This window comes from Gekko japonicus, unplaced genomic scaffold, assembly GCF_001447785.1.
Source record: "Gekko japonicus isolate JY-2015 unplaced genomic scaffold, Gekko_japonicus_V1.1 scaffold3861, whole genome shotgun sequence".
Classification (NCBI taxonomy): domain Eukaryota; kingdom Metazoa; phylum Chordata; class Lepidosauria; order Squamata; family Gekkonidae; genus Gekko; species Gekko japonicus.
In genome coordinates, this window is record NW_015166548.1 from 88336 (window position 1) to 103417 (window position 15082).

The 15082-nt window shown below is 48.9% G+C and overlaps 1 protein-coding gene across 1 annotated transcript in view; it reads left to right on the forward strand.

Moving 5' to 3' along the window:
* ADAMTS3 (ADAM metallopeptidase with thrombospondin type 1 motif 3) overlaps nucleotides 1–15082 on the forward strand; it is a 102844-nt gene that overhangs the window by 82325 nt on the left and 5437 nt on the right. The window contains exons 14-18 of the mRNA XM_015412345.1: nucleotides 1112–1275; nucleotides 2237–2402; nucleotides 5140–5272; nucleotides 6333–6540; nucleotides 8562–8679. Of these exons, the coding sequence (XP_015267831.1) occupies nucleotides 1112–1275; nucleotides 2237–2402; nucleotides 5140–5272; nucleotides 6333–6540; nucleotides 8562–8679 (789 nt within the window). The remainder of the gene's footprint in view (nucleotides 1–1111; nucleotides 1276–2236; nucleotides 2403–5139; nucleotides 5273–6332; nucleotides 6541–8561; nucleotides 8680–15082) is intronic.

Here is a 15082-nt window from a genome sequence, read left to right on the forward strand (position 1 = left end):
TCTTTCCCTTGCATCCACAATACGGGGACATAATATGAGCCTACCGTGCAGGCTTGTTGTAATAGTTCCCAAAATCTGAATGCTTGAAAATGCTTTCTATAGATGCTTGTTATTAATCACTGGCCTATCCTCCTCTTTATATACTCTTGAAACAAACATTATGTCCCACCCTGCCAAATATTCAAAGATTGCTATTGGGGAAAAGGTTCAATCCCTGGCACCTCCAGTTCAAAGGATCAGGTAGGAGGTGATGTGGAAGACCTTAGCCTGAGACCTTGGAGAGCCACTGCCAGTCTGAGTAGACAACTCTGACTTTGATGGACCAAAAGGTGTGATTCATAGAATCATAGAATGTTCGAATTGGAAGGGACCTTCTAGTTCCCATCTAGTCTGACCCCCTGCACTCCACAGGAGCATAGCCGAAAGACAGCCCTACAACATCCCCGAAAGATGGTCATCCAGCCTCCGCTTGAAAACGTCCAGTGAAGGAGCATCCACCACCTCCCGAGGCAGTCTGTTCCACTCTTAGAGTTAGGAAGTTTCTCCTGATATTTAGCCGGTAACGACTCCCTTGTAATTTCCACCCATTAGATCTAGTCTTGCAATCCTGAGCAAGAGAGAATAGATCCGCTCCATCTTCTACATGACAGCCCTTCAAATACTTGAAGACTGCAGTCATGTCCCCTCTAAGCCTTCTCTTTCCCAGGCTAAACATACCCAACTCTTTCAGCCTTTTCTCATAAGACTTGGATTCCAACCCTCTCACCATCCTTGTTGCCCTCTTCTGGACATGCTCGAGCATGTCGACATCCTTCCTAAAATGTGGTGCCCAAAACTGGACACCGTACTCCAGGTGAGGCCTGACCATAGCAGAATAGAGTGGAACTACCACCCCCCGTGATCTGGACACAATGCTTCCGTTAATGCATCCTAGGACTGCACTAGCTTTCTTCGCAGTCACATCGCTCTGCAGGCTCATGTTTAGCTTGTGATCAACCATTCCGTGCAAGGCAGCTTCATGCATTCATGTGTATTGGATTTGTGTGGGGAGGGAATGGCTCTGCTTGTTAATAAGACGAATCGTGGCTCTCCCCCCCCACCTCCTTTTTAGCCGTTAAGAACCAGGCAACAGGCCACTACATTCTGAACAGCAAAGGGGAGGGATCCGACTCTCGCACCTTCATCGACATGGGCATCGAATGGGAGTACCACGCAGAAGACGACATGGAAACGCTTCACACCGATGGCCCCCTGCAGGATGCAGTTGTTGTCCTGGTAAGTCTCGAGGCCTTCACTGTTTGGGGAGATTCTCCTGCTCTGATCCAGGAGGGCTTATTTTCGTATGTTCTTATTTTCTTATGGTTCTCCCTTCCTCCATCTTTCATTCAGTCAGTTTGATGTAGTGGTTAGGAGCGGCGGACTCTAATCTGGAGAACCGGGTTTGATTCCCCACTCCTTCGCGGGCAGCCAGCTGGGTGACCTCGTTTCAGTCACAGCCCTCTCAGAGCTGTTCTCTCAAGAGCAGTTGTCTCAGAACTCTCTCAGCCCCACCTACCTCACAGGGTGTCTGTTGTGGGGAGGGGAAGGGGAAGGGGAGGAGATTGTAAGCCGCTCTGAGATTTCAAGTGAAGGATGGGGTATAAATCCAACACTTCTTCTTCCTCCTCCTCCACATGAAGCCAGGTGGGTGACCTTGGGCCAATCACAGTTCTCTCAGAGCCCTCTCAGTCCCACCTACCTCACAAGGTGTCTCTTGTGAAGAGAAGAAGGGAAGTCAAAAGTAGAGAATAAAAACCAATTCTTTCTTCTTCTTCTCCTCCTCCTCCACATGAAGCCAGGGGGGTGACCTTGGGCCAATCACAGTTCTCTCAGAGCCCTCTCAGTCCCACCTACCTCACAAGGTGTCTCTTGTGAAGAGAAGAAGGGAAGTCAAAAGTAGAGAATAAAAACCAATTCTTTCTTCTTCTTCTTCTTCTCCTCCTCCTCCTCCTCCTCCACATGAAGCCAGGGGGGTGACCTTGGGCCAATCACAGTTCTCTCAGAACCCTCTCAGTCCCACCTACCTCACAAGGTGTCTCTTGTGAAGAGAAGGAGGGAAGTTAAAAGCAGAGTATAAAAGCCAATTCTTTCTCCTCCTCCTCCTCCTCCTTCTTCTGGCCCTGCGCTCTTCCCATCAGGAAACGTACCTGCCTGTTTTTCTGTAGCAGCATCAACTTTTCTGCTTCTCCTTCTTCAGATCATCCCTCAGGACAACGACACGCAGTCCAGCCTGACTTACAAGTACATCATCCACGAGGACTCCGTGCCCAACGTCAATAGCAACAACGTCCTGCAGGAGGAGCTGGACACTTTCGAGTGGGCTTTGAAGACGTGGTCCCCGTGCTCCAAGCCTTGTGGAGGAGGCAAGTCATAATGTGGGTGTGTGCTGGGCAAGCCTTACGACAAGGTTGTTGTGACTCTGTTTGTGGGTGTGCGTGTGCGTTCAGGCATGCATGTGCATGCACTCACACACAGAGGGTTTGGTGTAAGTCTGAACTCTCCATAGACGATAAAAATACCAACTGAAGCTATCATGCTTTGGTCCCCTTAAGAGAACACTGGAGTCACTGGACAGACATTCATTGGTCAGTTTCAAAAAGGGGTGCGGCTACATTGTACCTGAATTGTTTGCTTGACACAGAACAAAGAGACCTTATTTGGCTTTAACCAAGAACCAGTTTGGTGTAGTGGTTAAGTGTGTGGACTCTAATCTGGGAGAACCAGGTTTGATTCCCCACTCCTTCGCTTGCAGCTGCTGGATGACCTTGGGCAAGCCGTAGTTCTGGCACAGCTGTTCTTGAAAAAGGGCAGTTCTGGAAAGAGCTCTCTCAGCCCCACCTACCTCATAGGGTGTCTGTTGTGGGGAGGGGAAGGGAAAGGAGTTTGGAAGCCGCTCTGAGGCTCCTTCGGGTAGTGAAGGGTGGGGTATGAATCCAATCTCTTCTTCTTCTTCTTCTACCTCACAGGGTGTCTGTGGTGGGGAGGGGAGGGGAAGGGAAAGGAGTTTGTAAGCCGCTCTGAGGCTCCTTCGGGTAGTGAAGGGCGGGGTATAAATCCAATCTCTTCTTCTTCTCTTCTTCTTCTTCATACCCAAGCAAGAAGTAAGAGTCACCCCTCTACCCAGACTGTTTGGAACCTTGTATCAAAACATAGTTAAAGCACATGGACCTTACACTAGAAGTAAGACTAAGCAAACACATTCCTCTCCGAACCCATCCTCCCTTATCTCATTAGTGATGCATCCAAAGTTCATTCAGACAGCCAGACCGCTATTCCAGCCAAAGAATTAGATAAGGAAAGAATGTTTACTCCTTGTCTGTCAGCACAGGCTTAATACGTACTCCAACTTAAAGCGTATCAAACACTTATCGATCTCTAATATTGAAACTTATAACTGGAACGCTAGAGTAGGAAGTCAAAAGGTAACTGGAATAACGGACAAGTTTGGCCTTGGAGAACAAAATGAAGCCGGGCAAAGGCTAACAGAGTTTTGTCAAGAGAACACGCTGGTCATAGCGAACACCCTCTTCCAACACCCTAAGAGGCGGCTTTACCCAGGGACATCACCAGATGGGCAACACCGAAATCAGACTGATTGTGTCATTTGTAGTCAAAGATGGAGAAGCTCTATACAGTCAATTTTAAAAAAACAGACCTGGAGCTGACTGTGGCTCAGGTCATGAGCTACTCATTGCAAAATTCAGGCTTTAACTGAAGAAACCTGGGGAAACCACTAGGCCAGGAGGACAGGAGGGCCTGGCGTGACATGGTCCATGGGATTGCGAAGAGTCGGTCTCGACTGTGCGACTGAACAACAACAACAAATATCAAAACTCAAATCAAATGATGGAAATTAAATAATTATTCTCTCAGCAGTGCCACAATAGGACGTATGGGAGACCATTAATCCATAAGGTCACCATAAGCCGGAAGTGACTTGACTGCATTTAGCACGCACACACACACTCTTTGTGTTTCTCTGTTTCTATTGGTAAAGTTAGAAAAGCCCTCTTTGCAAATTTCTTTATACATGTGTTGAGTAATGATCATGTTAGGTTCAACATGTATACAGCTTGAACGTGTGATTTAAACCCCACATCACTCCAGGTACGTATCTCTGGTTTCATTTCTAAAGCGAATGCATGCTGGCTCTTTCTTAAAAACAACATTAATGTCCAACAGGTTTCCAGAGAAGCTTCAAACTCAACTCAAAATCCTGTTTAAGAGGTAACCTTGGTTGACGTTTAACCATGGTTACCGCCTACGCCAATCCGATGCCAAATTTACCATGGTCAAGGTCAGCAGGGGAAAGGTTAAGAGAAAGGGGCCTATGAGTGGTAATTGAGTGGGGAGGGGTGCGCAACCCACATGTCTACCTCCAGCGTTCTTAACCCTGGTTAAGAGACAACCAGTGTCGCATCTGGATTAAAGAACATCGGGATGTAGGTGGAATAACTGGAAGTTGTAGCTTAGTAGTAGTGCTGTGGAATTGCTTGCAAAAGATTCCAGGTTCAATCCTGATGTACCGATGACTAAGGTCCTTTCCGCACTAGACCTTAAATCCTGGTTCAATCCTGTTCCCGAACTTACATTCCATACCACATGTGAGTTCACCCCTGTAATTATCTCGGAGTATTTTTTGTTTCCACATTACATTGAGGTCACCCCAGTTTTGCCCCACTTGTCCCAGGATAAATGGATGTTGTTATAACCAGGGATGAATGCAAGGTATTGTGTCGTGAGTTGAACTCTGATAAACCCAGGGGTGAGATCCAAGTGCGGAAAGGAGCTAAAAAGAAAGAGGCTCCTCAGATGATACGCCTGGGAGAGACCCCTACCCAAAGTCTTGGAGTCCAGACTAGAGTGGTCCAGATAGACCAAAGGTCTCTTGGTGTAAAGGCTGTGTATACATGATCAGATCTAAGGACTGACCAAAAGTGCCTCTCCATGGCTACCAGTATTCCAAGGAGGACTTTCTGCTCCCCATCATAGAGAGTCATCAATGTGAAACATGCTCACTGTGCTTACTCTTTTTGAGCCATCCCATTTTTAACGGTACATTTTGTTTTCTCCCCAAATGCCACTGATGGTTCTCTCCAGGTTTCCAGTACACCAAGTACGGGTGCCGCAGGAAGAGCGACAGCAAAATGGTCCACCGTAGCTTCTGTGAAGCCAGCAAAAAGCCCAAGCCCATCCGCAGGATGTGCAACCTTCAGGAATGCACGCAGCCATTGTAAGCATTTGCAAATGTTCAACAGCGCACGGGTGCTAGCTGCATGGGTGTTCAAAAACAGCACCTCGTGGGGTCAGCTAAGGTCAAAGTGGAAGGCAACCTGACTCAGTTGATGCAGACCTTGGAGAAAGGGCTGCAACATCCCAAGGCATCGGTCTGTAAGAGGCACTGTGGACATGAAAAGATAGAGCCACAGGAACTGTGTAAAGTGCGCTCAATGTTTCTACAATGATAGCAATAATGTTATAAATATGAAAATTACAAAAGTGATACTGATACATTCAAACTGTAAATCCAGTTACATAAGATAGAAGATAACAATAACGGTGGGACGGTGGTCTCCGGAATGTGACGCCGTTTCGACAAGCGGCTTCTTCTGACCAAGATGTTGAAATGGCATCACATTCCGGAGACCACCTTTCCATCGTGGCCCCCCAAGCACCAAGAATACAGAACATCACTTGCCCCGGACCGAGTGTTCCATCTATACGTTTTGGCTAATAGCCACTGATGGACTTCTGCTCCATATGTTTATCCAATCCCCTCTTGAAGCTGTCTATGCCAGTAGCCGTTACCACTTCCTGTGACAGTGAATTCCACATGTTAATCACTCTTTGGGTGAAGAAGTACTTCCTTTTCTCTGTTCTAAGCCTACTGCTCATCTTGCCGTGCATGCTAAATAATTTGAGCAGGAGCCAGCAGTCAATGTGAGCGATAGATTCGTGATCCACCTGCACGTAGGATAACTTCCAGAATTCAACACCCCACCCAGCTCCAGCCTCCAGGGCCACGTTTTCTCCCGATAAAACCAGCTTGTGTCTCTGCTACGAACTCGTCTCTGTTGTTCTGTCACATTTTTTTAATCATTCGCTGTAAATTATTAAAAATTTCCCATTTTCTGTTCCGTTGGCAGACGTTTTCCATCTGGGAAACGCCGTCCGCGCATCATGAAATATCCGTGTGCACTTGGGTGAAATCAATCTTTAGCGCCGGGGTTTCTGGCATGAATTAATGTTGCCTGAAAGTTCCACAGCTGTCCTTTCCCTCCCCCCTCGCCCAGCTGGGTATCGGAAGAGTGGGAGCACTGCACCAAAACCTGCGGGACCTCCGGTTATCAGATCCGAACAGTCCGTTGCATCCAGCTGCTCCACGATGGCGGGAACCGCTCCGTCCATTTCAAGTACTGTAGAGGGGATCGGCCAGAGAGCCGTCGGCCGTGCAACCGATCCCCGTGCCCTGCCCAGTGGAAAACCTGGCCCTGGAGTCCGGTAAGCACTGAATCTTCAACTTTCGATTTCCCATTTTTGAACTGGCAGTGTGTTTTCGGGGGGTGGGGTTCATTGTAAGCCGCTCTGAGACTCCTTCGGGTAGTGAAGAGCGGGGTATTAATCCAATATCTCCTCCTCCTCCTCCCCCCCTTCCCAGCGGCCTCGCTTGGCGTCCCACTCGCCCTCGGCCCCCCTCCGCGTCCCCCCCCTCCGCTGGGGCTCCGGGCAGGCCCGCTTGAAGGGCTGCCGACCGGGGGCCCTCTGCTCCGGCGGGTGGGAGCAGCCGGCCAGCTGGGAGAAGATGGAGACCTGGTAGACCTTCTGGCACACCAGCTCCGGGGGGCTGCAGCCCATCACGACCCCGTGGGGCCGACACCAGGGGCGGGAGTCCTCCTCTTCCTCCTCCTCCTCCTCCTCCTCCTCCTCCTCCTCCTCCTCTTCTTCTTCTTCTTCTTCTTCTTCTTCTTCTTCTTCTTCTTCTTCTTCTTCTTCTTCTTCTTCTTCTTCTTCTTCTCACTTAAGTGTCCCAGCGTCTTCAAAGGTACATGGTTGGATGCATGTTTCCCCTACCTTCCATTAATTTAGATCAGGGGTGGCCAAACTTGCTTAACAGAAGAGCCACATATTGATTGATTGATTGATTGATCAATTGATTTGACTTTTACCCCGCCCTCCCCGCCAAGGCGGGCTCAGGGCAGCGCCCATAAAACTAATAAAACAAAATACATCATATTAAATGACAGGTATATCCATTAAAATCGGTGGCACTACAAAACAGTAAAGAGTGGTTAATATCGATGGTGATTCAAAACAGTAAAGGGCAATTTGAGACTTGTTCAGTGGTGCCACTGCACTAGGTCACACCACGCCGAGTCTGAGTCCACACGGGGCGCAGCTGGTAAGATGCCGCTCCTACTGTACATATGTTTGAGATGTTTGAGAGCCGCAGACATGAACAAATATCACACACATGTTTTTAATTGAAAAATACGCAGATTTGGTTTTTATTAACTTTAAATGAGACTGCCCAAAATAAAAACAAAAGGGAGTAAAAACAGATATTGATAATGATAGTTATTTGTCCAATGATATTTACTTGCTTGCTACTGATATTTATTTATTTTATTTATTTATACATTTTATTTATTTACCGCTCTGACCCCACAGGGTCTCTGAGCGGTTAGGGTCGGCGTCCATCTCCGGTGTCCAGGGGCAGGGCAGGTCCTCCAGCTTTGGCGGTCTCTTCGGTGCGCGGCCTGTGTCAGCTACAGCCCGGCCATCGTCCATTTCTGGCTCCACGTCACCGCGTTCCTCTGTGGCTCTATTTGTCTAACAGAGAAAGAGAGAGGTGTAAAGAGAGAGAGAGAAACAAAGAGAGCAAGTAGATGGGGGAAGGAAGGAAGGAAGGAAGGAAGGAAGGAAGGAAGGAAGGAAGGAAGGAAGGAAGGAAGGAAGGGGAGCCTGCCGGGAGCCACACAACAGGGCTATTTTGGGGCAGGAACACACAGGAACGGAGTTCCGGCTGGCTCCCAAGTTGGCCACGCCCATCAGGAACTCATTAGCATAATAGGCCACACCCAACAACAGAAACTCATTAGGATTGGCTACATTAGGGGTGTGTGGCCTAACATGCAAAGGAGTTCCTGCTACAAAAAGAGCCCTGGAACAAACAAGGTAAACCGAATAAGAAGCAAAAGGTGGATGTGGCTGGATGAGCACACTTCTGGTGCCACGGGGGTGTGGCCTAATATGCCAATGAGTTGTGCTGTCAGAGGTGTGGCCTAATATGCTAATGAGTTCCTGCTGGGCTTTTTCTACGAAAAGAGCCCTGCCGCACTATATGTGTGAAAGAGCCACAGGCGGCTCCCGAGCCACAGTTTGGCCACCCCGGGCCTAGATGGAGGAAGCCAATTTGTTCAGAAGTCCCATTCGGCATTCGAGGCCATGCAGATCAAGGGCTCAGACCGCCACTTGCTCCTTTTGGATTCTCCAGCAGCGCGTCTTCTTGTTTTCCTCTGCAGTGTTCCGTGACCTGCGGTGAAGGGACCGAATCCAGGCAGGTGTTATGCCGCGCCGGTGAGCAGTGTGATGGAGAGAAGCCGGAAGCTGTACGGGTTTGCAGGCTTGCTCCCTGCAATGGTAAGCTTAAACATCCCTCCCCCTTTGCGTAGGCTAGTTTGTGACCTTTGCGATAAGAGTCCTAAGCCGCAGAACAAAGGTTGAGCCCAGCGGCACCTTTAAGACCAACAAAGTCTTATTCTGGGTATAAGCTTTCGTGGAAGAGGTGTGCTTGTGCACGAAAGTTTATATCCCAAAGAAAACTTTGTTGGTTGGTTATAAGCAAGAACTCTACAAGTATATTGTGACATTAACTCTAATAATACTAACATTTTAACTAACAGTGAAGAGATCTCCTCCTCTTGGGGTTTTAGATTAGTGTGGTTTGCTTTTCTTTCTCCTTAGATGTAGTCCCTTCCCTTTTATTTCTTTGTAGTCTTTGTAGTTTTGCAAAAATAAAAAAGATCCCTCCGGGGATTTAAAAACAAACAAACAACTTTGGCCCCGTTCATACGAGGCAGTTTGGGCCGGGAGCAGGCCGGATTGGAGGCGCATCAGACGGGCGCGATCCCACGGCAACATCTACCTGGCGTCGCGCTCCCGCCTCCAACCCGGCCCTTCCGCCGATGAAGCGCGTCAAAGATGAACCACCTACTTCGGTGGTTCATCCGGTTGAGGTGCTTCATCCTGGCCGTGGGATCGGCGGCGCATCTTGCCGCCGTCGCATCCCCGCCCCCCCGCCGCTCTGCGCATGCTCGAGCATGCGCAGTACGGCAGCCTCCCCCTCCAACTAGTGTCATCCTCTCCAGCATCTGATCGTGCCGGGGAGCAACGGAGCGCAGCAACCGGGATCCGTGGGATCCCGCCGGGGCGTTTCTTTTTTGGCGCGGCTTTTAAAAGCCGCACTTCGCCCCGTCTTTTCCCTGTCATGTGGCAGGGGCCATAGTTGGTCTTAAAGGTGCTGGTGGACTCAAACTCAAAAGGTGCCAATGTGGCTACCCACTTGAGTCCTAAGTAGCATTCCGCTGGTCTCAGTCCAAAGCAAAGTCAAGTTCTCGTGCATCCTTTCTGCCTCATCTATACTGCGCGTAGCCCTGTAATTTCTCTTGCACGACAAAGTGTGGAAGCTGGTATGCCACAGATCTTGTCCTGAATTTTCCGCCCTTTGAAAGAACAGATCTTCCCATTTCTGGATGCCGTGCTATAAAATGCCCAAGGGTGGAAATCCCATTAATTTGGAAAGTGAATGAAACTGCCATGTATCGAACCAGACCTTTGGTCCATCAGTGTCAGTCTTGTCTACCCAGACTGGCAGCAGCTCTCCGGGGTTTCAAGCAGAGGCCTTTCACATCATCTCCTATCTGATCCTTTAACTGGAGATGCCGGGGATTGAACCTGGGACATTCTGCATGACGAGCAGATGGACTCAGCCACAGCCCCTTCCCAGGCTGGGTGCCTGTAAATTCTTCCTTCTCCCTTTTCCTGTCAAGCTATTCTGGCTGAAGGGTTGATTATTGTGTTTTGCTGGTATGGATACCTAGTAATATTTTTCTTTATTTTAAACACACACAACAGACATAAACGTACCTAAACATAGGCCCCGTTCACACGGAGCATTTGCCGCGCTAAAGATACGGATGAGGGGCGGATTTTCCGGGTGCGATCACACCACAACATCTGGGAAGTGTAGTGCACCCAGTGGCTAACCCGTGGCTTCATGCCGAAGATGCGGAGTAAAAAGCTAGTAGTTACGATGTACTAGTTTCCGGAAAACGCAGGGCAAGGGCGGGCGTCTGATCGCGTCCCGTCCTAGTCCCATTGCAAACCTGTTTGGTTTTTTTTTCTAAGTCTGCACAGGATGCGCACAAACGATCATGTGCATACTCACCTTTTGGTGAGGAAAAAATATTCCCTTTTACCACGGAAGCGGCACCTGGCGATTGCTGGTGTGATCGCGCTGCGCCGCTTCTTTGCCGCGCTGCAGGATAGCCGTGTGATTGGCACCTCACGCCCTAACCACTGCAAATATCTGCTCCTTAAATCTTTATCGAATGCCTAAACGTTATTGCTCTTTACAAGGAAAGATCTGAGTTCTGAAATTAAAAAAAAAACCTTTCAATTAAGAGTAAGAGGAAGCAAGAAGATGGCGCTTTTAAGAGCATTTCCCATCAACTCCTGAAATTAAACAGGACATTCCCCCCCCCCCCGAAGCATCATGAGACGAAGGTCTGTACAGGGGATGGTGAATCAACAGAAATCCCTTTCCCTTCCATTAGCAGAAATTTTCCATTGGGATCTGTCACGCTTTCTGGCGGCCACCACGGGATGCCCTCTGGTCGCCGTTGCCACAGTCGTGCCCCTCTGCCAGCCCTCACGGCTGGAGTGGGTAGGAGGGAGATGAGGCCTGTGTTAGCCAGCCCTATAGTCCTGGGGGGTATCGGCTCGGGAGGAAGGACGGAAACTCCAGAGGGTGGGATACCAGTGGTCCTCAGCACAAGGGGGACGCTTGGATGGGTTACTTCACCCTTCTTTCCCCCTTCCGGAACAGCCAGTCCCCCCTCCCTTTATTCACGGCTGCCGTCCTCCTCCTTGGCCCTCCCAGCCCCTTTTATGCTCCTCCCGTCCTCCCGAACTGCCCTGGCCTCTGGCCCCGCCTCCCTTCAAGAGGGAAGACGGGAGCCCGGCCTTGTGTGGCTCCGCCCCTTCCAGGAGGCCTCCTGCCTTGCCCCGGGAACAGCTCCTGTGGCCGCCAGCATCCTCCCCGCCGGCTCGCCACCCAGCGCTGCCTCCTGCGCCTGCCATCACGCTGAGCTTTCACTGCTCAGGCCACGGTCGGGCTCGAGCGCATCCCCAGCCGCCGCTCAAGTGCCATCGGGAGGCTCTGCCCTGCCTGCCCAGGTTGGGGCCTCCGCTCCTTGCAGGCGTGGCCTTTTCCAGCCAGCCTGCCATCGTCCCACCGGGGTTCGCCACGCCTCCTTCTCCACTCCCCCTTCTCCCGGTGAGTGCCAGGCTTGTCGAGGAGGGGGGCTGCTCCATCCCGTTCTCCAGCGTGGGGTTGCCCTGCCACGGTGCCCAACGGGGGCCGGGAGAGGATCCAACCCATCGCATATACAATTACTGTGTAAAATTCACATCTAAGTGTACAGGAGCTTCTAGTATTACGAGGAGGCTTTTTACCCCAGAGGAAAGCTAATATGCTCTAGAGAGTCAGATCTGCAAGGTCCAACTCATTATCCAACTTGCTTTTGGATTGATTCCGTGGGCCGACACAGTTACCTGCAAATTCTTGAAGTACTAGGGGTTTTGTAACTTTCTGGACACTAGAGGGCAGTAAAAGGCCAGTGATGCCAAAATGCACACCATGAAGAGGAAAGTAGTATCACACACACACACAAAAACCAGCCCAAATTTTAGCGCTGCTCTGCTTGGACTGATCACGTCCATGAAATAAATGTTATTTCTGAAATATGGACATTTTCAGTCCTAAATAGCAGTGACTGCAGTACCTAATGAATATGGATGGGCACGAACCGGCTCACAGATGAAAGTTCGTGATGAATTTTGGCCAGTTTAGGGTTTGTGAAGTAAAGTTCGTGGCAGGTCAGCTGGCACAAACTTTTCACAAACTTTCCAGCTGTTCCTAGCGATTTGTGAACAGATAGATTTCCAGACCAACTGTCTGCGCTCAATCTAAATGTTTACTTCAAAGCAATGGGGGGGCAGAACTTGGAGAGTATTATGTAGAGGATCATTGGGGGGGGGGCCATCTGTGTGTTTGATGTCTCTAGCTTGCACAGGATCTGTTCTAAATTAAGAACCAAAAGGTTAAGGAAATCAGAATTATAAGGGCCCAGTAGTTCTCTGTATAAACTTAACATAAATATTACCAACTATACAAAAATTTCATTCTGAATCGAGGCTATTCCTTGGGCCTATTTTTGGTTTTATTGAATTTAAAACAGCATGATAAAAAGTAGAGACATCACCCTGCCAACAAAAGTCTGCATGGTCAAAGCAATGCTATTCCCAGTAGTCATGTATGGCTGCGAGAGTTGGACTATAAGGAAGGCCGAGCGCCGAAGAATAGATTCTTTTGAACTGTGGTGCTGGAGAAGACTCTTGAGAGTCCCTTGGACTGCAAGGAGATCAAATCAGTCCATCCTAAAAGAAATCAACCCTGACTGTTCCCTGGAAGGCCAGATAATGAAACTGAAGCTCAAATACTTTGGCCGCCCAATGAGAAGGGAGCCCTCAATGGAGAAGACCCTGATGCTGGGAAAGATTGAAGGTCAAAGAAGACGGGGACGGCAAAGGATGAGATGGTTGGACAGTGTCATCGATGCAACGAACATGAAACTGAGCAAACTTCAGAGGACGGCGGAAGATAGGAGGGCCTGGCGTGATCTGGTCCATGGGGTTGCGAAGAGTCGGACTCGACTGTGCGACTGAACAACAACAACAAAAATTGGGCCCCTGTGTCCTGATTTCCTTAACCTTTTGGTTCTGAATTCTTTTTGAGTTGTTTCCCGCCCCCCCTTTGTCTCCAGGATCTGTTCTTTACACTCCTGAACCTGCGCCTGTCAAAATGACTGCCTGTCAATGACAGGCAGTCGTTTTGACAGGCGCAGGTTCAGTCGGTTCAGGAGTGTATCGAATGGATCCTGTGCAAGCAAGAGACACCAAACTCACCAGGGATCCCTGGCTGACTGTCCTCTACCTGCCTTCCAAGTTGGGTGAGGATTGGATGAACGGGGTCCAAATTACGCCTTGTGAAAAGGGTAGGGTATAAAGGAAGAAAATGAGGTAACCCCCTCCCCACAAGTCCTGTGGGTTCCCCAACACTCAGCTGGGCATGGTCTGGAAGCCAACACCATCCACCTGGGCCTTGGTTTTCCCAGGTAAAGGCTGCTGGGGGAGGGAAGGAACGATAGCTGAATTGGGGGCGGGGAGATAAACACAGGTTGGCTTATAGGTGAGAAGGAGAGGAGGAAGTACAGAAAGGGGAGAGGCTATGGGGTCTTTCAGGGAAGGAATCTCTCCTTATATATAATTGAATAGTGGGTGCCAAAGTTCTAATTCTAAAATGCACTCCCTTAGTGTATGGCTGATGGCACTGCTCCTCAGCATATATCGCCACCAATCAGAAGGCAAAGCCTGGGTCCCGCCCACACCACAACTACTGCGACAACCTGGTCTTTTGCATATGGAAGCTGATTGGACTTCACTCCATTCCACACCTCAAACTCCCCCCCCGCAAGGCAGTTGGAATGTCAGTTGCATATGGAATCTGCTGTATTCTGGTGGTGTGCAGGTCCCAGGTTCATGTTTTAAAAGCAGACTGACACTGTTTGCCCAAAGCCAGAGCACTCTCCCAGAGCCTCTTTCTAGATCCCGTTGTATTTATTTCCACAACGGGCCTTATTTCTAGTAAAGGAAATAATGGAGGGGGGATAACTTGCCCCCCACAAGACCTTGAGAGTCCCCCCCACATTTTTTACCTAAGATCTATATAGTTGTTGGTCCACTGAGGACATAGCGATTGTATCCAGTGAATTTTTTTTAAGTACATATCATTGTTATGTTTCTGCCGGTTGAACTGAATGCAGTTCATTTGCATAACCCACGCATAATGAGCTTGAAAGCCATGCGGGGAGAACACGTATGCCCTCCAAGAAGTCCCACATGCTGAGAGAAATCGAATCAGACGCTAATCTGTTCTTTGTATCTGAGTAATTTTTTTAAAAGTAACTGTTACCTTGACATAGTGTTGAACTGTTGAAATGTGATGGGGGGGGGAATACCTATACCAGGGAGGGGAAGGGAGAATGCCATGTTTCCAACCAGCCGTAGCATGCACAGTTTTCCTACATTCACTTCTGCAGCCCTTTCTGACTCCAGAGAGTGCAACATGCATATTGCTCCAGCTTCAGTACTTGATTCGAAACTAACTTTGTTGAAATCTCTGAATATTATGTCCCTGCATTATCTTCTGAAGACACATTTTGCGAAATGATTTCCAAGTCGATGTTATTGTTAAAGGAAGAAAAGAAGAAGGAACATTCATATCTTATTGATAAGGATCACACACACACTTCATGTTTCCCAACAACTTTATTTCATGTTGACTGTTATGGCTAGCTTTGATATGGATTTTGGACTTTTACATGCAGTACGCACTCTCCATGTTGATATTGTCTCTGAATGCTGAAAAGTTGTGACTTTATTATTGTCAATACATTTTCATTTACACGCGCACATATTTTGCCTACTGGTTTTCGTTATTCCCTGCTGTATTTTTGTTTGTTGTGTAAGTTTCCAAGTGCTGGCTGGAGAACTCCTAGTTCAGCCCCATCTACCTCCCAGGGTGTCTGTTGTGGAGAGGGGGAGAGAAAGGAGTTTGTAAGCCACTCTGAGACTCCTTTGGATAGTGAAGGGCGGGGTATAAATCCACTCTCTTCTTCTTCTTCTTCTTCTTCTTCTTCTG